At 37.8% G+C, this 27320-nt stretch overlaps 1 protein-coding gene across 3 annotated transcripts in view; it reads right to left on the bottom strand.

Annotated features, from left to right (window-relative positions):
• Positions 1–27320, bottom strand: part of ARHGAP10 (Rho GTPase activating protein 10) — a 144170-nt gene that overhangs the window by 8885 nt on the left and 107965 nt on the right. For all 3 annotated transcript variants that reach the window (XM_083833629.1, XM_083833630.1, XM_083833631.1), the window contains exons 20-22: positions 13380–13542; positions 2183–2314; positions 604–695 (exon numbers count right to left, since the gene is read on the bottom strand). In XM_083833629.1, coding sequence (XP_083689755.1) covers positions 604–695; positions 2183–2314; positions 13380–13542 — 387 coding nt within the window. The remainder of the gene's footprint in view (positions 1–603; positions 696–2182; positions 2315–13379; positions 13543–27320) is intronic.

Genomic DNA, 27320 nt, shown 5'->3' on the forward strand with positions numbered 1-27320 from the left:
ACTGAGGAATTTCGACACAGTCTTGAGCTCAGGAATCACTTTCTGGATGTTCATATGCAATACTATGTTTCCCTCCACAGAAATTTTTAAACATAGGCCTTCATTCTGCGAATTTATTCTTTCTACTAGTACAAACATATGTTAAGGCATCCCTTGATTAGAAGACTAAACATTCCCTATTCTCCACAATGATCACCTGATTTACCTGCTTGAAAATCCTTAAGTGGATTTTTTTTCTTTAAATGAAAGCCCATATGGTATCTTACAAAGATAGTCCACATTGAAAAAACACAGTTTCATAGGCCAAGATGTCTATTTCTCTATTGCTGAGCAACTTTTTTTTTCCTACTGCAACACACATTTAAACACTGCTGAAATATTAAACCAACTGAAAGAGTCTGCTTACCTGAAACAAACGCATTACCTCATACTGCTTTAATTTACATTAAAGCAGCTTCTATGTACCAGAAGTCTTCTACGTCCCTGTTTGCCATCATCAACATGGGCAGAACAGCAGTTATGCTTGTATTTTTATCCAAAGCCATTTAAACAGTTTTGTCAGTTTGTTTTTCATTGCTTTATATTCACTCAATAAGTACTTACCATCTTCAAAAATTGCTCCTATCTGAAATGATAATTCAGAGCTATGTTCTGCTTCGCATGGATAAACTGCTCTTGCTTTTCGGTGGGCAACACTGAAAAATGGAATTAAGAAATACAGTTACTTTTGGCTATTAATGACAACACCCCCCTTTTTCAACCATTCTCTCTCCATTCTCATTAGATGACTAAAACTTTAAACTCAGTCTCACATGCATCATCACAGGCTTCTAATTCATACACACAAATGCCAAAGCTGAAGCTTTACAGCTTACTGCTGGCATTTCTGAATATCATACTTCCAGTTTTATGCACTTATTTTTATGATAGCTAAACGTGACTTTCGACTAGAGCTAAAATATTGCCAAGTGCTAATCAGCAGTAAAATCAATAGTAGGCAAAGCACACTATACTTAATTTATAGACTAATCATTACACCTTCCAAAATGTTTCTTCATGGTCTTTGCAATTCAGCTTTTTCACTAACACTGTACAGAAATCTTTACTGAACTTACTTTATTTTTACTTTTTTACAATACATTGCTAGACCACTGAGCATGCTATTTTGTCCTCAACATAATAAGGTTTATAAAACTTCACACAGTCTTTTAGAGGTGTTATTAGGATGCTCATTAATTAACCATTAATATGAATTTCTCCAAAATACTCATTTCTCCAAGTACCATAGGAGAAAACTTCGAATATGTAAGTATTTTTGGCCCATCTTATTTAATCACGCCTTTGCAAAACTGACAGTTTGCTGCTGCCCTATGCTTTGTTTAGACAAAGCACCCACACCAATAACTCATCTTTTGTTGAGCCCTGGCAACAACAACATAAAACACTGGGAAAGATTTTCCCTGCCCCAAGAAACTTAGAGTCAAATAGACAATGCAGTTCTGGTACAGAATGTCAACAGTGAGAAAAAATGGAATTTTGTTACAAAGTGTTGGAAAGAATTTATAAATATAAACAGCTACTTTATTTTGAAAAGCAAATATTATTGAACTTGTAGGAATAAAGCTAAGACCTTCGAAGGAAGAAGTGAAAACTCTTCAAAAGATGGACAACAGGGAAGGAAGGAAAAACAGGACAGGAAAAAAACCAGGCCAAAAGAGTGAAAGAAAAGAATGAAAACACACATAAACATAAAGATACGAGAAAGTACTTCAAAGTCAAGAAGGCTAGGATGAGAAACTTAAATTTGACATGGGTGGTTAGGGAAAAAACAGATCTGTATTTTAAAAGACATTATAAGCACTATAGTAAGCTAAAGAATCATTGCAGTAGAGAGGGATCTAATCAATCGACCCATCAAAGTCTGTTTGCATTGACCAACAAGCCACTGGCTCAATCTAGGTGCCTTCTACTAGAAGGTGTTTAAAGGAAAAATAAGACAAAATAGTCCATTATTTTATTTTCTAGAAATTGCAAAGGCTGCATTTCCTGATTTGAGATAACCACTTATTTACTGTGGAAGACATAAATTAGCCATTTGAAAAAAAAAAAAAAAAAAAAAAGAAAACATACAGAAAAAAGGAAGCAATTAAATAACCAGCAAACATTGAAGAGCACATCGTACCTTTCCACTGCTCTGTCACTCCCAGTGGCAGGATTAGGGAAGGAGAAAGCAGATGGTGCAGTGTTTGTGGCAGCTGGGTTAGTGCTTGGAGTGTTCATCCACGAGACCATCGATGGGCGGCTTTGACCAGGACTAAGGGGAAATTATTTCAATGCAGAATTAACAAGGTGAATAAAATTCCTTTTCATACTAAAAATGTTTGAATCTTTATAACTAGACTAACTAGTTAGATCCTCAATCTCAAAACCAGTAACAACGCTGAGGTGATTTTCTAGACATGGTCATCAAGTTTCTGCATTTCCTCCATGAAAGCATTTTTCCTGTATGCCGTACATCCTAAGCTAGGACGAATTACCTGAGATGTATGACATAACCAATAACAAGGCAAAATTCCACATTCCTTATCTAATAAAGACAGATACAATGAAACTGCATATAGCAGGCTATTATTTGAGCTGCCACTTTGTCTTTACAAGTTTTGACGAATCTATTTAAAAATCTTCTCAGCGCTGTACTAAGGCATGTGCAACTGGAAGATTTCAAAAGAGGCTGCAGCTATTACAACACTGGGATCACGATGCTGGCTCTGGAATGAGATCTTGTTCGCATAGCTGCACAGGTACTGCCTCAGTGGCTGTCCTTGTGAGCACACTGTTCAAAAACTTGTTAAATTAATGGCTGAATTCATAGGTGCTAAAAGAGAAGAATAAATAGCAGCTAAAGTTAAATTTTTTATTTATCACTGAAAAAAATATACAAAGTGCTTTCCAATATAAATGATGCTCCTAGTCCTACAATGTAAGGAACTAAAATGTTCCAACACTGGAAGGCCTTCTTCCTCTGCAGGGGCAAAAAAACAAATAATCTAAAGATTTCATACCAACATATCTTTGGAACTGGACTTCAAGCAGTTTCCAAGCAGAAACAGAATTAAAATGGTTCACACACATCTTCCACACAGAAATCATCACTCAGAAGTACAGACTTCACAATACAGCATTTATCAGTTAGACTTATTCCAAGATTAACCTTTTAGATAGTATAAATCTGCCAAGTACAACCAAAATCTGGGAAAACAGTCAAGAAGGATTTGATGGGGGTGTAAATGCACACCTAATCAAGGTGAATTGACCAGAAGCCAAAAAAAAAAGATCAGCAGTCACTCCACTTATGAATATATGAATAAAAGAATGCAGGAAATCTAACTTATGTAGCAGATTTTCATCTTCTTACTCATTGGGATATTTAATTTCTAGAAGAAACGATCATTTTTGTTGGCTTGTATAACATGTTTTACAAACAAGCACAACTTTTACAGACTAATTCTGCTAGCCAATATAGTTCATTTTCATTCTAGCAATTACAAGGTTAAGCAGACATTTACTTTGATTATTAATTTTTAAATTTACTACATTATAAAATGATGAATGGCACATTCTTTATTTAACAAGACAATAATTTTTAGTTTGGATCCGTGTCAGACTGCATTTGGATGAAAACTGGAATTCAAAGTATATGAAAACAGCATTCTGCAGTTAATTCCACTAATAAAAATGAAACTTAAATGTCCTGGCATCACAATGAAAAGGGTTTATCAAAACATGTTCTGCTTTTAAAACTATCAGATTTACCAAATAAAGGAAGGAATCATATATAGTAAATTGAATAAAAAGCTGGACTGTACTGACTAGAAACATACTTTGTGCTTTGCTTTTTGGGAAGAGGACGCCTATTCTGCTTAGCCACTCTTAAATCTTCCACTACACATTTATTTACATCTTTTAATAATTATGTTCTTTTGAAAACCAGCATCTACATAATTTGGGGTTTTACTCTTACTTTAACTTGTTGTTTTCCTCCCATTTTTATGCAGTCATTGAAAAATATTCCCCAGGTAGAACAAAAACCTTCAACTGTAAGACTTCGTTTGAAGATAACAAACAAGAACTGAACACCAGTATTTGTATTATTTGTTCCAAATAGCGTGGATAAAAAAAAAAAAAGGTACTGCAAGGTTTGTAAAATTTGCTAGAAAGTAGATTGTTTGTCCATTATTACGCATAAAATGTATACATGTAAAATTAATTTTAGCTTATTAAAATAGGTGAACCTAAGACAAAAATGAATAACAAAAAATATATCCTACTTGCACAGACTAAACTGTTAGAGTTACAGCAATCCTGATATTTAAAGAAAGATCATTTCCCTTGTGCTTTTACTTATTCTCTTCAATCCACTCCAAAATTAAGATTGGGGTAAGGCTCGTTTCTGAAACTTGTAAAATTACAGAAAATAGACAAATAATATTCCAAATATAATGCCAGAAGATTATTAAAGCATCACCAGTTCAAACTAATCACAAGTGAAGAATATTCTTCTATAATGCATACCTCAGATTTGGCATTGTTTGCCTTTCAGCAAATGAATACAAAAACCTTCTATTAATTAGCTATTTCTTTGAAATATGCATCATATTTGTCTATGCAACTCACATGATCAGCTCTAGGACAACACATACTGCCCATGTTTAAGACACCAGATTAATGATTTCAAAATAACATTCAGAACCCTCTACCAAAGATACCCTCTGATCCAGGAAAGCAGCAGCCATTCCTAAGAATACTTAGAATGTCACAGCTGGTTTCTCTTTGAAACAGGAAGGGAAGAAGGAAGGAGGGAAGGATCAGAGAATGTGTGCAAAGAAAGGAACGGAGGATGAAATCAAATGTTCAGATCCATGTCATGGCACATTTATTTCTCAGGTTACACAGACTCAACAAGTACACTATCCAACAAGGCTACACTATCCTTTATCAGGCAGCATTATTTAAAAGTATGGAAAAACAGGTAGATTTTCTACTAATTCTCAGCAACTTCAACAGTGGAAAAAACCTCCAGAAGTGCAGGTACGTGAAGTCCTGGACTGCTCCCTCCCCCACTTTTTGATTAATTCACTTAATACATTTCAGCTGTAGCAAAAGCACTGTAGTATGGCTTCTCAATTCGCCTGTCAATTTCAGCTCATGGTTACAGATCAAGAGATCATGGTCTAGGATCCAGCAGGGGAAAGAAACATTTTTCATCAGCAATAGTTTTACCATGTTGAGAAAAAGAAGAAGAAAAAAAAACACTTTAATGGCTTTAAATATTAAGCACGTTCTAGAATTTCAACTCTTTTTTTATTTACTGTACTTGGCTATCTCAGGAACCACTTAATTTTATTATTAAAACAGAAGGTTTTACTCAATAGGAAAAACTGGTTCCAACATTGTGGTGTGTAGGCAACACAAAGTAGAACTTCCTTTTGTTTCCTTCAAAAGATTCTTGTAATAGCGAAGTTACATTGCTATGAAGGTTTGCAAGTCTTGTTTATCAAGATGATGATAAATTAGAAAGTACTGTGTATCTTATCATATAGCATCTTAACTTTGAGAAGGTATGCTGAAGAAATCCATTATCCTAAGGGCTAAAATGAAGGCAATGCATTTCCTGTGGGGAGAGAAAAAACCCTGACATAACCATCTCTCTCTGAGAAAAAATGCTATTGTTTGGCACAGTGAATGCTGGGAGAAGAGAGAAGGGGGAAATGGCCTTACTGAAAATAAGCTGGAGATTTCGTACTGATATTCAGAAACAAACTCCTGAAAACATGATTTTATTGGATGTTTAGCTGGCTGGTTCCTAAGGTAACACAGCTAAAGAGCAGCCTCTTATCTTGAGAGCAAGGAAGAGACTCTGTGAAAAGAATTTACACTGCAACTCTTTAAGAAAAAATGTTTGTTTCACAGAAGGGTTTGGCAGCCCCATGGCTGTCATATCTCAGTGTCTGGCTGACATAAACTCAGTGAAAGCGTTCTTAAAAGGCTTGATTATAAAACGGCAGGTATTGGCTACTTCTGATTCGATATGCAATCCAGTACTCTCCATCACCAGACAACAGTATTTCTGCATGTTAAAACTCATATGCCTTGGTGAGAATGGGAAGTAGAATGCATGGACAAAATTCTAGAAATTGTCACAGTTGCAGCAAAGCTGGAGACAAAGCAAAAGGACAGAATTTCCTGATCCATGACCACTCCAAAAAGAAACTCCACCCCTAAATGTAAAATATGTAACATGCACGTGACATTACTGATCCCACGTTTATACAGAGCACATCAGCCAACACTGAAATAGAGGCTGTGTTAAACTTGGCTTGTGAAGTCTCAGTAAAGCAGCCAACATATTAGCTAAATGATCTTTCACGCCAGTCTGGTAAATCTGAAGGTTACGTCTCTACAGCAGCTGTCCTAAACTACAGCATTTTTAAATGATAATTCAGACAAATCAAAAAATGAAGCATGTACATATGTAAGCTTATAACATACCGTCCCTTATAGGATTAAAAAAAAAAAAAAGTCAGGGCTGTGTTTCCTGGAATAAAGATAAATAAATAAATAAAGAGGAAAAAGAAAAAAAAAGGAGGCAAAAAAGGACACTTCAGCTCATAGTGGTTGCGTCCACACCCCTCCCTGCTCTGAGCACACATACTGCTTACCTGGCACTCAGCCAGGTGCTGCTGTTCAGCCTAACTGTCCACGTCCAGCCCACTGGAAGACAAGGAGATGGCAAAACCTATTTTGTATGACCCACATGACTAAGTTACATTATGCCTGTTTCAATGGAGCTACAAAATCGGGGCTATTGCTCTGCTTGCATAACAAAAGGATACAAAAAGAAGTGCCTGCTTCACTTAAACCTGCTCTCCAATCTGCTGAGTCACTGAAGAGGTGGCAGCTGAACCAAAACCAAACTGCAAAATAAGCACAATGAGGAGTGCTGCCACATACCTGGACTGTGCCATCTGCAGCTGTTAAAGCATCTCCGCTTACTAAAAAAAGATTACACCAGATATAAAAAGTTTTCAACACATTGAAGGTGAAGTCTCTTATCATTTTTATAAAATTGCAAATTCACAGCACTCCCAGAAAGTACAAAAATAAACTGTTTCAATTTCAAGGAGACAAGAGATGATGCAGTCTACAGGTGTAGATATAATAAGGCTGATGGGAATTCATCCAGCAGTCAAAGAAAATGAGTAACCATCTTGAGGACTTCTGTTATGTTCAGAACACCACTATTGCTGTCCTCCCTTGCCATCTTATGGCTCTTTGAAGATTTGCTTGTTCACTGGGAACTTGAATGGCCTGAGATTTCACAAAGAACTATCAGCTTTTTCCCTGATCACAAAGGCCCTGGAACTACACAGGATGGTGCACAGAACAGCTCTCTCTAATCACCATTCTGAAAGCCTCTGGGGATATTAAAAACCCAGAAACGATGCCCATAGTGTATGTAGCGCATATACACCATTGAGCTTTGTAACAGAATATTTAAGTGTCAGGAGACCCACTAATGAAAAAAAAAATAATACTGGATTATTTCCTCTGCCACTGGTACCTTCACGAAAGTTACTTCTATTGGTGCCTCTATTTCTCCTCTGGGTTTTGTGTACCTTCAGTATTTGGACTGTATCTCATATGTACCTACAACAGTTTGTAAGGTGAGATTCAGTTTGAAAACTGCAAGTCTGAGCCCAGAGATATATCTGCTTTAACAAGCCATCCACTCCTTCTCAGCCATGCTCTCTGTGAGGAGGTTTGAGTGGCAGGACGCGTTCCATTCCTTACGGTTGCAAAATCCCATAGGCTTAGAGAGGGAAGGAGGAGGGGGCAAGGTAAATACAGACACACACAACACCATCATCTTATGGAAGGTTACTGCACATCCTGCAGCGTGACTCCATCCAGAACAACCACCAGAAGTCACCAAGTGACAGCATATGAATCCAGGTCCCCAGGAAACTCAGAGACCCTGCAGCCTCATATCACAAAAACGAACTCCATCTGAGGAACAAGACATCAGTTTTCATGATCTGAATGAAGAGACCACACAGATAATGTATTTTCTAGGGGACTTCCAAACAAAAAGAAAGAATCGTACCCAACTGTGAAAAAACAGTATTGTGAGGGGTAAGTCTGTAAGCTCTGGTATAGGGCATTATACTATTAGCAGAAAAGATCTCACAACAACAATGGGCCAGTTACAGTAAAAAAAATAAATTCCTTATCAGAAAAAAAGATCCTCAGAGATAATTACAACAAATACCAAGTCTAGGAAATACCAAGGGTTCACCTTTTTGGTTCATTCTGAGGTCAAGTGAAAACAGTTAAGGGCAGGCTGCAGTGTTTTAGGATGTGACCCTCATAAACCACCTTCCAAAGACTCAGTCTTCTTGATAAGGGAACCGGCACCATTCCGTGGGAGGAGAGCTGCCATTACAGCCAGGACTCCAGGGAAGACCTCATATCAATAAATGGTTCTGGCCCACAGAAAAGCCAGTGGAGAGCTTGATGAAGGCCACCCTGATGGTGAAACTTGTCCTTGTTTCAAAGTACTGCAATTGCTGCAGTTAGCCTGAGTTTCTGAACTAAGACAAGTCAACATTCTCAAGACCCATATAACTCACGATCTTCCTTCTGAGCTACTAAGTAGCTGCCTTATGACTGTTTCTGCTAGGATTAGAGGACATAGGCTCTACAGCTGCAGGGAAGGAACCTCTTGTCAAAGCAGCACAGCAGAAAAAAAAAGAACCATTAGTGATGTGAGCACGCGGACATGTACAGGACCAGACTGTCAGAAGAGTCACAGGAGATGCAGAAACTGGAAGGAGAAGATGGAAACAGGGCAAGTCCAAGCCTTACACAGACCCAGAGAATCAAAAAGCAATTTAACTCATTTCATTTCCTGGATTTCTATCACAGTACTTTTCTTTACGCACCCCTCCTCCTTACCACTCTGTGTCTTCCCCTCATCTATTGTCAGCAGATTTCTGGTGACACTCTTACAGGAATGCTTTTCCTTACCAACACTGTCAACTGACTTCCTGCCCACCGCCGGTTGCCGCAGAATCTACAGGGAGCGGCAACCTGCAGCAGAGAGCAAAAATATTACTATGGAAGAAAGAAGAAAACGAATTCGCAAAGAGAAATTAGCAATAACCCATCCTCTGATCAGCCAGGTACTGAAGCAATTCTGAAAAAAGGAGCAAAGAGTGGATTTTGAGGTCGAAGCTCCTTAGATAATTTGCAACTATAGGGTAGACATCAGATTAGGGGAAACTGATGGTTAATGGATAAAAGATGTTTGGAGGTTTGCTTTGTTAGAGTTTTTTTTTGTTTAAATCCAGTCAGAATAATATGTGCAACTCACAAAATATATCCATTCTGTATGAAGGGATTTAAAATGTTACAATACATGACCTACTTGTTAAACCCAAGGCACATGACAAATATTACCCTATTTGTATATTCTTCTTTACGTTGTTTGTTTTATATATATATTGGCCAACTCCTTAAGTGGGGAATACTGTCTATTTTCCAATGTCTCAAATAACAGAAGAAACGGATCAAAGAAAGCTTCTAAAGAATGCCTATGGGAATAGACACATTTCATTTAGAAGACACGGCTTACCTTCAGAACACCTGGCTATGGTGGCAATCCGAATCAGAAGAAATGTACAAGTAACTAGAAACTCTGTTGTGTTTGGTTTTTTTTTTTCTGTGTGGTTTTTGTTTTTTTATTTTTTCCCCAGAGCCAACTGTGGCTTTGAGGGGAAAAAAACGAGCATTTTGAGAATGTACTAGTGAAACTATACCAGTCCCAAAACAGTCTGCCAAAAAAAGCCTGAAACATGCTCTCCTTGCAAAAGCAGTAACAGCTGGAGCTCTGTCAGAGCAAAGTGGACTTCGACAGTGGTTCCAGTGGAACTTGAAGATAGACGGCTGAACAATGTTAATTCTGTAGCTCAAGGGCAAATGCATGTGGCCACTTAAAGAAAGCAGAGAGGAAGACAGAAGGAACATAACTGCTTCAGTTAATATCAGACTGAGACTGCCATTGTTGCTGTGCCTTAAAGGAAAAAAAAATGCCCATACCAGTGAAGAGCACCACAAGGGTCAAATACTATATCTAACTCACTATCATAACTACCAATTTTTGTCTGACTCTTTAAACATAACTTGTGCTAAGTATCTGTGGATGAAAGAGATTTTCAAACAATATACGTTTATGAGATGGTGCTCCATCAAGCAGAAAAGGTAATTTGTCCCTCCTGAGCTAATTAGAGTTTGAATCCTGTGGCTACATGAACTACCCTGTAACTTTGCAATTGACAGGCAGGGGGAAACACTATGTCCTACCACAGACTATATGTAAAAATAAAACATTTATGTTTAATATTTGGCTCTGGATGGAAGTGTGAAGGCAAAACTATCTTCAGGAAAAAGACAGACAAAAGTTTAGGGTGCAAGATGACAGAAGAGCAAACTTGGGTCTCCAATAAAAACTATTCTTGCTGCAGACAGTAGGAGCCAACCGTCACCCTACCCACTGTACACCCCTTCAGCAGTCCATAACATCACAGGGCATGTGACTGATCGACACAGGGCTTTCAAAGAAAATCTAGCATCAGGCAGACACATACTTATAGACATGAAACACAACAGCTTAGCAGGGCTTCAACATGGCACACGTGAAACATCATGGTTCAGTTACACTGCAAGCATCTTTAAACACTGACATGGCAATTGAGCAGTCTGGGCTTTGTGAGACATTTCAGATCTGTGGTATAGCCCTTGCTCTCTTAGTTTCTTTCACCTCTCTGGCCATGCAGTCCCCTTCCAGAAAAAAAGCCAGGAAGTAAGCATGTATTCGCTTTCAGTTGGTGTTCCTTTAACCATACTAGAAGCTGTAGCTCCTTTTGATTTTACAGGTAGGACAAGGAAAGGGCGTGCATTACAAAAAAAAAACTCTGCCAGAGAACATCATTGTGACAACAGCTATCATTCAGGGTGCAAAAAAAAAAGCTCTTTCTTTCTTGAAAACAAATACCACAGAAAACATTCTTGCTATCCATCCCCTGTTATTGCTGAGAGCAAACTACTGATGTAAACCTACCTTGGAATATCTGACCTATCTGGACCCACAATGCGACCTATCTGGACCCACAATGCAACATCCTTCCCCGAGGAAACAGTGCAAGCAACTCTTCTACTGCAAAGAAGTCACCATCACCTTGTTGACTACATAACTCCATAGTGATTGATCTCTTACAAGTAACACCCACGTGTTACAAACATCAGCAGTAACTTGAGAAACCAGATCCTCTTGTATTTTCATCATCCTTAGGCTCAGTAATGGTATTTACTGTAGCTCAGTGAAGACCTGCAATACCATTTTAGAGAGGACGCTGAGACGTTAAGAATTGCTTTTGTTCCAATTTGGCACAAAATGCTAAACGTTCTGAAATCCTACACAAACAGAAAGGATTGTTCACATAATGCAGGGATAGACCAACTTATGAGAATAGTCTAAGACCAACATGGAGTTCAACAGCCACTGCCTCATTTCCTGGAGCCGTGAGAGCTACCACAGCTACACCATGCCAAGACAACCACCACCTTTGCCTGTCCACAGGACATCATTATGCACAACGACTGCCAAAGATCACCATTTGTGTCGCTGACATCTGCCTCTTCCATTAACACAATTAAGTTGTTCTGGGTTTTGTCTTGTTTTGTGAAGGCAAGGCCCTCTGAGTCATCAGAACTAGAAGCGGAAGAGAAGCCCAAATCTGTGTGAGAAAGTAGAGGAAAGAAAGAATCTACCTTTCACTGACTACTCTCTGTCACTGTCCAGGCTTGTTGTGGAGGTAGCTCTTAAGCAGACTTCTCAAACCGGTAAGTGTTTTTGACAAATCATCTAGATGCACGTAACAAGACACTTCTTTTTCCTTCCAAACTGCTTCCAACTGAGCACAAAACTTCAAGTCATCGAAGTTTCCAAAACAGCTCTACAGTATAATTTTCCATGAAAACAAACAAATGCAAAAAATGCAGTGTTCCTTTACAGACCTTAAGTTCCTGAATCCTCTGGATAAAGCCAATACTTCCTTCTTTTATTCTATGTAGTGCCATTATCAATGTTTTGCTAAGCATTATGCTCCCTCATTAGCTGTGCCTGCTTTCATAGACATTCTAGTTGTGTCTTCCACAGCACTTGTTTCTCGCACAGCATCTCTTTACATCAAATAGAACTTACTTTTAATCCTACCCACTACTACTAGACTACAGGACAAAGAAAAAGTAATTTCAGTCTTCTGAAGAAGCAACATATATGTAAAATATCTATAAATATGAAATTCTTTCAGTACATGAGAAAATATTGTTATAGCCAATAAGTACTCTAATCAACGGTTAATTATGTGTACATATGGAAATATATATAAACCTATTATATGTCTATCTACATATTCTCATGTGTTACATACATCTACACATATATTTTACATACTTGCTTAATCAACAGAACAGGCTACTCGAAATGCCATTATGGAAAATATCTGTAACAAATCTTTTCTCCAGACTTGCTTCTTCCATCTTCTTGGCACTGAAGGCTGGAAAACTTTGTCTTGATTTGTTGAAGTTTGTATGAATGGCAAAACAGAGAATTTAATTCAAGCTCAACTTCTGATTAAAAAATGTATGTTCAGCTCCCTGTATCAGACCTGAGTATGTATTACAGAGATAGTACTAACACTGTAATGTCTATTTTTGCTGAACTCAAGTAACTCAGTAACTGAACATGTACAGTCCACTGAAAGTGAAATACTGCACTTTAATTGAAAAGCAGGCAGTTAATTTGTTAACAAGAGATCAACAATGATAATATTCTTAGACAAACGCACCTGGGTACACGCTCATTAAAGTACAATTATCCAAAACCAAAATTTGGCCCTAAATCTTAATGGCCTTGCATTAAATGTAACCTTATTCCATCTTGACATAGAGTAATACATCACATAAAGAATAACTGACATATCCATTGCCTAAATAAAAAACATTTCGATTTTTATAACAGGTTACAGTAAAACACACTGTTTCAGTAGGGAAAAAAAATCCTACAAACTCAGCCATGTTCAAGTATCCTCTAATCTGCACCACATCATGTAAGCACATACCTTTTTGTAGCAGAAAACAAACACAACTACATGCAATATAAAAGCCACTCACTTGCCACCAAAGTGAAAAGGGAAATGTGTTTTATATGCCTGATCACCCGAGTGGAAAAATCAGTATTCAATATTCGGGTTACTTACAGATTTGTTGTCCAGTCTGCAAGATCGCCACTGTCCATAATAAGGTGATTTCTGTCCAGGAGCCCAGGAGGGCTACTAGAGAATGCAGGTGTAGGAGATTGGGAAGAAAGAGAATCCATGCTACCAGTTGGAGTGTCCTCTTTGGGAGAGCTGTGAGTGTCAGCTAGAAAAAAAAAAGACAGCATAAATCAGAAGGATACTAAAAAACTCTTCTAAAGAGTCAAATCTACTTTGGTAACAATTCCACAAAATACATACAAGGAGTAATCTTACTGCCCAATCTTCACAGGCTATTTTGGAGGAAATGCAATCCCCCAGCACTTCCCCAAAAGGTACCATAGCTCAGTTTCTGCCATCATTATCACGAGGCTGTCTTCACATAACAATATATTCCTGGTCCCCTTTTCAGCATGTATTTTATGTGGAGGAAATGCTAGAGTTTGGGGGGGGTTGTTTTAAGATAAATGCATCACTTCAAATAACAAAATAGTTGAGGCTATACACATCTGTACACCTCTCTAAAAACAGTCTCTAAAAGTAATTTAATACACATTTTAGTAAATGATTGCTCTCAAGTACCATAAGCACAATCCTATAAAACATGAAACAATGAAATTTAGAAAGGTCAGAATAGCAGGAGATCTCTAACAACAGGCCATTAACCAACATGTGATACCCATGAACGTTGCTTTTATCATTCCTTTTTAAGGGTATTGCTTTTAAGAGAATTCATTGTATTCTGGTCTACTATTTGTTTATGTAGGTTACTTTTAGAACATCACTCAGGAGGCAACATATTCAGAAACGTTTGCTTAGGAAAAAGTTAAAGGAACACCATTCCTATCTCATGAATAGTAAGAAAAAGCTACAAATATGGCACAGCGCTCACTGAAAACCATGCTGACACATCTAGCCAAACAGCACATTCTTCACTGAAAAGCTAACCTTCAACCACATAGTTTTTCCTTTTAAAATTATTTAAACATCAGTTGTACGTTTTATAAGCTCTAAAAGAGTTGTATGAAATGAGGACAATTGCAAACATTAAAGTGTCCAGCACAGCTGAGTCCACAGTCTCAAATGGAGCCTGTGGCTGTTTTCAGAATATTAATATTTAACAGGAATAAGGGTCACTTCCAACCACCCTTTACATGGCACCCTGCATCCCATCCTTCCTCCTCTGTGCTTTCTACTCCCACTCGTACATGTGAGCACGGCCCACAGCATCACACAAGTCCCTCCACAGTAGATTCGATAACGCTGACCCTACACAGCCACGGTATGAGTTCTGCTTCTTCAGGACCAGAAGCTCTGGGGGGAGAATGAACAACCAAAGCAATCAGTTATTGGATCAAAAGCTGTTAAAATACTGTGATAGCTTGAAAAGCTGTATCTTCTATATGCGTTACTATACAAAGCCAAATCCTGTATATTACTTTCTAATGCTAAATGAATTAGAATCTGCACAGAGAACAACTGAGTTTAATTCAGCTTCATGAAGCTGAGCTGCGCTGTTGCAAAATTTTTTTCATTTTTATTTTTTTAATAACTTAAAGAAAAAGCAAGAAGAATTAAATGCGAACAATGAAAATCTGCCTTCCATGGATAAAATCACCCTTGCAACTTCATTACTGTCTCAAAGAGTTTGATCCCTTCTGTTTAAAAAGCAGAAAGCTAATATAAATGCTCACCTGCTTCCCCAGCCATCTCATCCACACCCCCTCCAGTAACTCTCAGAGAACAACTTCCCTAGAGAGGCAAATGACATACAACTAAAAACACTCAAATGATGAAAGTGATGATCTGAAAATTTCTCCCTAAAGTAGCTGCTAATTTAAGGCTCTAAATTAGCCTGTAGTAACAAAGTACGATAAGCCGTGAGGAGGAGAACGTTAACCTCAGCACATGAGTCACCCTGGCTCCAGCCCAGCCCTGTGCAGCAGCTCCGCCGCTCTGTCCCTCTGCAATAGGCCTGGGTGCTGCAGCTCGCGTCTACATGACATGACATGAGAGCTGTAGGAGTGTCAGGTAAAAACTAATTCATTACACCTCATTTGCAGACGTATGTGTCACAGTGATAAACATCTGAGAGATTAGACAGTAATACTGCAATTTTACTTTATTAAGAAACTGAACTCTTTAAAACTAAATAGACTTAAGTCCTTTTACCTCACCAAAATTTCTTTTCAAAACAGTAGTATTAAAGCAAGCCAGACTATCAAACTACATGCAGCGTATTAGAAAGCCATGTTTACCTCAACCATTCACTTAACGTTACTAAAACACCATTAGGAGGGAATATTAACCTATTCTTCAATAGTGTATTACCAAGACAGCACACACCCCCTACAAAAAGGGAAGATTTTTCTCTCAACTCATTTCTCAGAGCACACAGAAAAAGATGTACTGCACGCTTCAGTCACCATCCACAGTAGATTCTGTGTTATAGACTGAAATATACAAGCAATTGCATTTGACATTATCATAAATGAAACACAGTGTTACATCTTTTATCAATTTTACTTCTTCCTTCCCTTGCTTCCTGAGCCAGCATTTTCACATGGTCAATACTGTGTTGCATTCTCAAGAATAAGGACTTATTTTGAAGACAAAAAAAGAAAAAATGTATTTAAACAGGAAAACACCTTCTAAATACTGTGGGTTTAAGTAAACAACTTCTAAAAACATGTTTAAAGATACTTGAAGTTACAAAACCAGATAATTCTAAACATCAGAAAAGTAAAACGATATCTTTCTTCAGGAAAAGGCTATTCTGTATAACTGCAAAAACAGATAAATAATGATCATCTAGCACACTTTGATGATTAAAATCAATATATGCTCAAACACTAAGTCTTCGAAGTATAGCCATTGTTCTAATTTCAACAGTACAAAGATGTGCATCCAGCACATTGTCCTGCGCTGGTGCAGCCTCACCTTGATCTCTGTGCAGTTTTGGGTACCACAGTTCAAGAAGGACATAAAACTATCAGAGAGTGGCCAGGGGAGGGCTACGAAGACGGTGAAGAGTCTAGAGGTGAAGACGTATGAGAAGCAGCTGAGGTCCCTTGGTTTGTTCAGCCCAGAGCAGAGCAGGCTGAGGGGAGGCCTCATGGCGGCCTGCAGCTCCCTCGCGAGGGGAGCGGAGGGGCAGGCGCTGAGCTCTGCTCTCTGGGGACAGCGACAGGACCCGAGGGAACGGCATGGAGCTGGGACAGGGGAGGGTCAGGTTGGGTGTTAGGAAAAGGTTCTTCACTGAGAGAGTGGTCGGGCACTGGGAGAGGCTCCCCAGAGCAGTGGTCATGGCCCCAAGCCTGACGGAGTTCAAGAAGTGTTTGGACAACGCTCTCAGACACAGGATTTGATTTTTGGGTGGTCCTGTGTGGAGCCAGGAGTTGGACTCAATGATCCTTGTGGGTCCCTTCCAACCCAAGATATTCTATGATTCTAAGATTTCACTCTGTGTGTTGGTTACAAAAAGTTGTGCTAATATGAGAAATTATACTTATGTAAATATTATATCCTCTTATATTCTGCATCTCTTATACCCAGGTATAAATGGGTTTGGGCCTTCCATCACCTTTCATCAACATGCTATGTCATAAACATTAAAATACCAAGGTATTTTCCCCAGTGAACTGGACTAGAAGGGTATTTTCCCCATGTGTTAACAGGATATATAAAGATATCTTCAAATACAATAAAAAATGCATCCTAATGTCCCACTACTTAGCATCTTTTTTTATAAAAATAAAATAAATTCTTCTAGTGATATGATGTATTTTGTACTGCTCCAAACTGCTACAGACAGGAAAATTGGAGAGGACTAGCTTGTTTTCCTGATGTTACATAATCTCATCTGGACTCCTGTACATGGCAGAGGCCATGAGATTGTCTCTAGTTATCTTTCTATTAAGTTTAATAACCTACTTTCAATTAACATCCACGTGTTGCGCCAAACCATATTTTCCAGAGAGTCTTTGTCTGAAGACATCAGCACATGAAGTAATTAATTAACAGCCAGTTGATTCTCCATTAACATATTCACTGATTAATGCATCTACCTTCAATTTGTTAGGCCTTAACTTCCAGGCAAGGCCCACATTATAAACAATGCTAGTTTGTTTGTTTGTTTTTTGTTTGTTTGTTTTTCCCTGTGTGAAGGTATTTAAACAATTTGCTTTGTAATTTTAACAGTAAATCTCTTACTAAACATGATTTTGCAGTTTTGGGGTCGTGTACCCATTTTATAAACCTCTTCCTTTAATCCAGAGTTCTTACTGAAGAGTGTACAGCAGATCCAAATTCTTAACTTTTTCTTGTGGTCCCACAAGTGCCACACTGAGCATTAAATTTCACCATTTACTCATACTCATCTATCCCCTGCTTGTGCATGTGAGGTCTGCACTTTTTTTTTGCCACAAGATTATGTTAACAGTTTATGATGAGATGATTGTCCACCATGACTAACAGACTTAGCAGAGCCCATTTTTTTCAGGACAGAGTTCTCAACTCTGTAGGTATGGGCTACATCTTTCCTCTAAGATCTGTGAATTTATTTCCTTAATACAACCAAGCTTATTTTGCTTGAACAGGGTAGCAGCAAAATTTAGCAGGGTAGATCATGGAAATAACTCCAATGTAGCTGCCATTGTCATCACTGTAAATATATGTAAATATATTATCAAAGATTTGTATTTACCTTTCTAAATACTACTGCTACATTAGCATTCCTCCAGTTTCTTTGAACTTCTTTGACATGAGACAAGATGTTTTAAAAGTTAACATTGCTAAGCCACGCAAACCAATTACCAGACAACTTTTTTAGGACAAGTTAGATGGCTTCACATTATTCAAAATACTCACTTTGCAACAGGTCTGTTTGTGAAGATTTCTGCTTGACCCTGCTTATTATAAATCCCACATCAATTTTCTTAGTTAAGTTTCTCTTTAGGAATTCTTAAAAACTTGTAACGTATGTTGACTGCTAGCTATTTCCTCTTTTTTTCCCTGCCCTTTGTGGAGCCAGTAAAGATCCTAAACTGTTGGAGATTAAAAATAATCTTTAAAGTCTTGCCATGGCTGGTTTGTCTAGAGTGTGTTAACTATGTTGCTGGAATTGAATCATGTCTATGGTTTTCATTTTATTTCAGAATTCATGGGCTCCCTAATACTGATAGTCTAATACTTTCTGTTTCTCTCCTCTGACTCCTCTTTACCTCCAAGTTTGTTCTACAATGAGCAACGTTGTCAGATTTCCCACTTCTATGTAAAGGCTGTCTGCCACATTGGATTGACAGGTCCTTTCGAAAAGGAGCTCCAGAAACTTACCATTTTTCTTTTTCTAACACTTGAATTCTAATGAGTTCTTACATCATAAAATAGGGAAGATGGGATTTCTGTAATGAAGCTCATTTATATCACTCTTTTATATTTTTATGGTGGGTTTGGTGCCTTTATTTTTTCTCACCAGAAATGTCAATCCCCTTTGCTCTCCCATTACACTCTTATCTTTGGGTACCAAAGAGTGACAGACCAGATGAAGGGCATTAGGATTCTCAGAATAAAAGCAATAGCCTGCATGACATCTCATAAATTTTTTTTGACACTCCAGCCATCATCTCTTCACCTTCTGTGTAGTTGTGGGAAGCCTCTGAGTTCCTTTGGCTTTCAGCTTGGCCATCTGTCTAGAGTTGCCTCTAAGCTGCTTCTATGAGCTCCCCATCCTATGCAAACAGGTATAAGAACCAATTTTACTCTCAACAGAGTTAAAACTTGTTCCATATTCTCATCACCTTTTGCATACTATTTAAATTTTTTGACTGCTCAGATCCTTTTAAACTGTCATCTAAATTATCTTCTTGTTTCACTGTTCTAATCACAACACTCATCTATCCTTACAGCTTTCACTGTGCCTCTGCAACAGATACCTGTGCTTTGTCTTTATGGCTGTTCATAATTCAGACCAGCTCTATCTAGAAAATAAAACAGTTTAGGCTGATCCTCACCATTTACTGTTTGTGTCTAGCTGGTATTACTTACTCTTCTGTTTCTAACCCAAATAGCCTTTTTTTTTTTTTTTTTAATTCATGTGTCGCCCTTTCTCACAGCAAAAAATCTTCACAAGATAAGAAAGTACTTAGATGGGCTACATTATTCAGCTTCTCTCTAACAAATATATAACCTTTAATTCCTTTTTCCTTTTTGTCTGGATAAGCCTCAGATAGTAAAGGCTCTCAGACTCTCTATACCAGAAATCTGAACTCAGCTTCCACCTAACTGAACATGACATACCTCCCAGTTGCCTTCTTTCGACTTTTTCCATCTGGCTAGTCTAAGAATATTTTTTGTTGGCATCCAAAGTTGAAAGAAACCGAAATACTTTGGCAGTGTCAATAATCAGATCCTTACTTTATTCCAAGAATTCTAAATAAGAAAAAACATGTAATAAAAACTACAAGAACCAGAGAGCTAACATTATCAGTTACTTGCTTGAGTGACAGAGTTTTCTTTCAACCTCAGCTTAAGTAAACTAAAGAATTACACACTTTACTATTAAAAGACAGACTAATCTTAACATCAACATTACAACCAATGTCTATAGTTTAAGGGTAGCCAGAGGATGAAAGCAGTTTATGAAACTTAATGTTTCTGAAGTAAATAGGGAATTTACCACAGTTTCTATTGAGATACACAGAGAGCAAGCAGAACGGAACTGTTGTGTATGCTCTAAATGTTCATCAGATGCTCAAAGAATGGCAAAATAAGAGGGTAAAAGGCATGACTTCTACTTTGACAAAGTCACATAAGTCAAGAGGAGCTGGGGAGAATTACTGAGGAGACTAAATTCAAGATGCTGCAAGATCCCTATTACCACCTTCAACTCTGACATTTTCTGTATCATGAGATGGGGAAGCAGCAGCTGCACTGCTGTGCAGCCACCCATCCTTCCCCATCAGCATCACAGCTGCATCCAGCTCAGAGATAACAAACACTCATTCACCATAAATAGCTAACTTTCCACAATAATAGAGAAGTTAAACCAAGTAGAAAGTAGCTTTGCTCTTATGTTAACTTGTGCGTATACACTATGCTTTCCTTTTAATAGGAATCTCATAAATTAGGGCTAGAAAAGAGGTATGAGTATCTAAAATATTCACTGCCAAGTGAGAACTCAGTTCTGTGTGCTAGAGCTTCAACATCCACAAAAAACAGGCATGAGAAACATAACTTCAGATTAGTTGTCTTACACAATCAACACAGACCTAAAGTGATTCCATGACATGAAGTAATAATCACATAAAAAAGTCAAAGGCATCTAATCAGCATTACATTATGTCAAAAATAACCCTATCTTCTTTAGAAGATGCTCTAAGAATTCCTGTATGATAAAAATTACAGACATGAGAAATCCAGTTAGGTTACAATGTCAACAGAAGTCAAAACAAATTACTTGGTACTGGGAACCAGAATATTCACATCAGATTCATAACAGAAATCAAAAGGGAATTTATTCTGAAGCAGCACATCTAATCTAAAAGGAAAGAAAACAATTAACCTACCTAATCAGCCAAAACCATACAAAAGGTGCCATTAGGTCACTCTAGCTTAGTATTTGCACCTTGCTGGTACCTACAAAAGTATCCTCACTCCAGAAAGGACTCAACCATTCCTGAGAAAACCAGAAGTAACACCTTTTATATTATAGTCAGGGTGATCAGAGGACTCTGCAGTTGGAGGTGATAACAGAGTTGTATTTGTGAAAGGCTCTTCTCTAGATGCAAGGCTGCAATCTTTTGTTGACTACTCAGAGCACGAACCATCCTGTGCTAATCATGCCAAGCACCAGGTGAACTTAGTCATTCTTTACTCCTTCACATCTTTAAATTTCTGAATTAAGTCATCTATTTCTGAGTAAATTAAGAAGTTTTGTACTTCTGTCTAACCACTAAAACTGGTCAACAGAAATGTTTATTACTTAACTCCAGACTTCAAAAATTGTGCTATTTAAACAAATGAATTTCCAAACTAAAGGTAAATCACATAAAAATGGGTTAATAATGACCTACTATTTGGTTAAAAAAATCATAGTAAAATAGTAAATAGTAAAACAAAGTTATTTCAGTGTTCCTGAATAATTAGTATTTTAGAGGTCAGATGCCTGTAAACACTCAAAAAATAGATTTACCACATTTCATTATCAAAAAATATTAATTATCCTCATTGTATAGCAAATTCTATACACTTCAGTACTGCCCTAGTAAGCTGTTATAAGATAAATGCTATTATTTCCTACATAAAATTTAGACATCAGTAGACTCATACACTCTAAAACCAACATAACCTTCAGTGAGAGAATTGACAGCACACAACCCGCATATTCCATGCTTTCAAAACACATGCAGCAAGAATGAGATCTCTATGCCAGCTATTTTTTCCTCTCAGACAAAATAATTAACACAACAATTACAGTTGACTACACTTTTTTCCTAGATAAAGACCAACTTTGACAGATTTTTCAAATGTGTGCATGTACAAGCACGTGTACCTTATGCACATAGTAGATCTCCTGAAGAAAGACTGTTTTTTCCCATCTCCATAATGATTCAGAAATGTTAGAAAAGGAGGAAGCTGCACTAGAAAGAATTTGTGTCTAGACTGGCTGATGCAACTCAAGAATAGTAGCCAGAAAGGTGGATGTTTAAGCTGCAGATGGGCAAGAGAAAAAAGTGCTCACCTGCAAGTTACTTACAGACAACTGGAATTTTGGTGCCATTCCCCTGCCCTCCTTCTTTCTGATACTATCTTGTCTATTTTTAAAATGTAAAGTTCAACTGTAAGCAGGCATATTTCTAGATATATACTTTATTTGTAATAGCAAGCAATTATTTCAATAAGTATCCCTTTCATTTCAGGTTGTCTCTCAAAATTCAAGAGAAGTATTGCTGATGTTACTCCTTTACTTCTAGAAAACCCTAAATTGTAGGTGAGCCTTTTGCTGAGCAAGCTAAAACTAAAATTCGTGAAGAATTTCAACTTATTCTTCAAGCTGTGGAAAAAACATTGACAGAGTCATGGATACAAGACTAGGGTTGTTAATTTATGTCACGTAATTAAATTTTGAAACACAGCAGAAACCAGATACAAGCACGCAGAGGGGTTCCTCTTTTGATTTGTGTATACTGAGAAAATAAGAGCGGTATCTAAACTCAAAGATTACTCTTTTTTTTACCAGAGCCTGGTTGGCAGGAAACCACACATGACCTCTAGCCTTACCAGGCTGGCCAAATGCCACACATTAATTTCATGGTTGTAAAATACAGTGATGAACTGTAACTACTTCCTGAAAACTCAGACAAATAGTAAGATAAGTGGGTTGTTCTACCGTTTTCATAGTTTTCTCGTTGCATCAAAGGTCTTGGATTTCTGTAAGTTCAGGCAACATTTACCTATGGTCCAGACCTATATCAAAATCTACCAACAGAACAGCTCTTGTCTCATCAATGGCACTGGGAACTTTAAAAAACTAAAGCAGATAAAAAAGGGTGTCATCTGCTATTACCATTAATAAAGGTTTCATGATTAAGTAGCACATCTCAAATGGCATCAAAAACTCCAAAGATGACGAAAATCTTCTTTATGATTCTTTTTCTTTCTCCTTTCTGTTGTCTTAGCAATTCAGCCACTGATATACACATGAATACATTTGTTGGTGTTTGTTGTTTTTTTTTGACTGAATGGAAAAGACTGACACAGACTGCAAGCAAATCATGAAGCGCAGTAGTATTCTCTAAGTCACGTATCAGCCTTTGAGCAAGTTCACTCCCTCCCCTCCAAGATCTTCCCTCCTATCTTTGCCACCAGTGAAGGGAAGCAAGAGAATGTCCTTGGGAGGAAGCATCTTGTTCAATGAAATGCACAGCCTCATCCATAGGGAACTGACTGAAGAGCTGAGCTATACCAAGTCTTCGTTCTATCTGCATTCTTGTGTGCTGGGTTGAAAGTAATTTCAACCAACAGCAATCGGACAGGGCACAGCTGGCTTGTAGCAAAGACATGTCAGTGACTTCCATGCCTGGGATTAATGGCTTTTAGCATGCAAAATTGGCCTTCTTACAGTATTATGTGCCCTTGGATGTCTGGGTGCAGAAGGTAGAGAATTAAATAGATGAATGATTATTACAGAAGATCAGAGATTTTTATTAATGCCTGGCCTCAAGCAAAGACTGACCCTCCCTCATGAACTCCACACTCCTTTAAATTGAGATTTTAGTTCTAGCCTATTCATTTTCCCTTTTACTACACTTCCAATCCCTTTTGCGTGCATGTGTACAAGCACATGGAGATGTGTTTATTTTTTGAACATTTCTACAGGCTCTAAATTTCATACACTGAAAGTAGACAGGTACTGGTGATGATACTGGGGTGACTTTCACGCCAACCACAAAGATTTGACACGTCATTTGAAAAGAAGTAAAAGTTAAAGAGATATGTATTATGTTATGACAGTTAATTTTGATTTCACATAACTGTGCAGCAAGTAGGCTGTAGCAAGTAGATTACTCACAGGTGTAACAACGGATAGACAACATATATTGTGTATACAAAGAATGGGCCAAAAATATTCCATACTTCCAAGAAAATAGGTACCTTCTATGGACCCAAAGCTTTCCAGCCAGAAGTTAATTATCAGATTGGAAACCGGGACCCTATACATACCCACTGTTACCTAAGAAAAAGCAAATGCTACCTTTACTGGCAAATGCTATACAAAGAAAAAGCCTTTTTCAGCTCTCATCGTACTCAGAGCCATTGGGTAGAAAAAGATGTGATAGATCCTGTTGAATTGCAGGAACTATTCTTGCAGCAAGGTGAAATATGAACTACCTTAAATTCTACATAGCAAACAGCAATCATCCTGATCTTCCCCTCACAACTAATACTGGTGTACCTATTTTGTAACAGCGTAACTGTCTGTTCTGCTCAGATGTTAACAATAGCTTTGTAAGCAAGTGTTGCAAGCCCTTATGGCTTTTTGATATGCCTATGTAGCTGCTTTTCTTTCCATTTCCCCTGCTATGTGCCAGGTTACAGAAACACTTCCAAGCAGCAGATTCAGAAATAGAAAGAGTTCAAGGCCAGGTTTCACACCTGCAACCTTGCAGTTCTGGACTGTTCCAACCCTGAAGACCAATCTCATTATTATAAATCCAAGGCTTCCTCTAACATCCAGGTTTTATGTTCAGTAATTCCAAATAAAGTCTATGTTTTTTCACTTGTTTGTTTGGGGCAGGAAGGGATGGGAGGAGCAGGGAGAGGCAATAATGCATGGGAGCTATATAACTATTACATGTATCACATTTTGCTTTGATGAAGTGATGTAACCAAATGCCACAGTAGCTCATGCAAACTAATATAGTACCCAATTTAAGAAACTGTATCACTAAAATACCCTCAAAAAAGAGCTACTCCTAATTAATGCTAACATACCATTCATACTTTGGCTTCCCTAGATACTTCAAAGCATAATACAAATTAGCATAAAGTTTTAAAGGGATAAACAGCAGTTCTAATTTTTGATTTCTTTGTAAAATTCTACACAAGAATCTGTTTTCTAAAGCACTATATATACAATTTTTAGTTTATAGCAGCAGCAGAAAGCTATTGCAAACACCCCATATGCCTCCTGAGTTTCAGAGCAGGGAGTGGGAGACAAACACCTTAAGAACAAAACAAACAAGCCCCTCCATAACTCACATGTGCTATGTGCTTGTACATGCCAATGACAAATTTTGACATCTAGAGAGTATTCAAAGAGAATAACGAATCAGCAGGCACTGTGGCTTAAGACGTATACTGTGGTTTGTTTAGAAAACAAGTTGTTCTGCAATTGGATGAATTGCCATGCAAGACCAATTTCTTGACTGCAGGTGTGATTTATGCAACTCATGCTGACTGTCTGCTCATCTGGATGGACTGCACTATACTTCCTACTTCACACAGGACTTTTCTTGCTGTGTTGCTCTTGTGGCTCTCCAAAATAGTTTAATAATGTCTACGTCTCGGGCAGAGAAAAAGATAAACAAAGCAAAAAAAATATTTTGCAACAAGAAGAGAAAATTATATAAAAATTAAAATAAAGGTGTGAGGGGACAAAACTGTAATTTTGCATTGCCCTTTAGAAGAAATATAAATAGAGCTCTCTTCTGATAAGTACTGATCGTCCAAATAGAAAATAAAGACCCAATGGCATTTTCAGAAGAACAGCATAAATATCTCCCTGTTTTAGCTAAGACTTTCTCTCCATAGAGAGAGAGCAAATGCAAAATTGTTTGTACATACCTGGGACTGTAAGCCACAGGAGTGTCTGCATTGCTACTTAATTCACTCTATAATTTATTCCGATAATATTGGTACTAAAATAAAAAAGGCTATTTCAAAACAAACAAACAAGGATTCATTTTAGAAGGCATGAAACTCTGAAAGTGATCTTAATGTAAATCTCAGACAAATCTGCATTTTGCTGAAGCAAGAACTTTGGGATTAGGCCACGTATGAAAATGGCTCCCAGTTCTCCATTATGTGTAGTTCTACTTCAGACACCAAGATGCTGAAAAATTTCAGAACGAAAAGTTATTAATTGGCTTACTACAAAGGAAAGAAGTTGAAAGAAAAATGGACAGCATAATCTCTGATTTAAATTTGCCTGAGGAAATGAAGATCCTTAAGCTAGTAAATATAATACTCGAATTGTTTGCAAATAGGTTTAATCACCTAATTGCCAAGTACAAGGAAAATCTATGCTCTATCAGGACCCAGCACAGCTAATTACAAGAAGGCAAAATAAAGATTTTTATCAAACTGTGTGTGTGTTCTTCCACTATTATATCTATCAATATTTATGCCACTTACAGTCCTTTCTGGGTGGTTGCTGCATACAGTTTGTGTGCAGTCAAGAAGCCTCCTGACTGAAAACGTGCTTTTAACAAGAAAAGTTGGCCTGAACCCTGCATTTCCAATTCAAGCAGTGGATTCCGAAGCCTGTTAACTCCCTGGAGCAGCTGATAGTTAAAGACTTATTTCCGCTTTTCTAACAATTTCCTGGTTTGCATAACAATCCTAAGAGAAACACACTCAAGAAGTTTTCCAGCACAGAGAGATTTTGTCTCCAACGTACTTCGAATTTCAAGGCACAGAATATATATAATTACAATAACTTTAGGGATATATTTCTTTACAAATATATTTACATATAAATACGTATCAGCTACTTGTTTTAAAACAAGATTATTTGCCATATCCAGGAAATACAAAACACTGGTTTATGCCTGGCGCTTAACTCATGCCATTGTGAATAAAAAGGGGGGAGGGAAGGGGTTTAATGTTTAATTTCCTGTTAAAAACACACACAGGATAAAATCTTCCAAAGAGCAGTTATAAAACATGCATTTGTTAGCCAAGAAACTAGGTAAATATGGAACGAAGCCCAGGCTCACTTTTATTCCTTCCCCCCCTCTCCTATGAACAAAGTAACTGAAGGCCGTGGCGCATACTTGGAGGCAGCGAGCTCTCCTCAGCGCTTGGATAATTAGTCAGCCTGCCTGATTTCTGTACCGCGTAACCAATCCGGTGGGGTAGTTCCTCAGGTAATGCAGTAATGCAACAGGGCCCAAGGTACCACCTTGCAATGCGTACCGTGCACCTGCCATGTAAGTGCGCGTTGCACCATGTCCTGACTACCTTCCTGATACAGCGAGGTGGCTAAAACACACATACAGTACGCTCTAGCATGTAGCCTGGACCTGTCGAAAGCTGGCTTCTAGCAACATCGCATCTGCAATACTGCTACCTTCAGTAGCAGCTGGAGATACTATGGAGAATATTTTTTAGAAGTCACAAGGAGAAATATTATTTTCAGATCCCACTGAAACTCAGTGCTAT

Source organism: Anser anser (assembly GCF_964211835.1).
Source record: "Anser anser genome assembly, chromosome: 4".
NCBI classification, from domain to species: Eukaryota; Metazoa; Chordata; class Aves; order Anseriformes; family Anatidae; genus Anser; species Anser anser.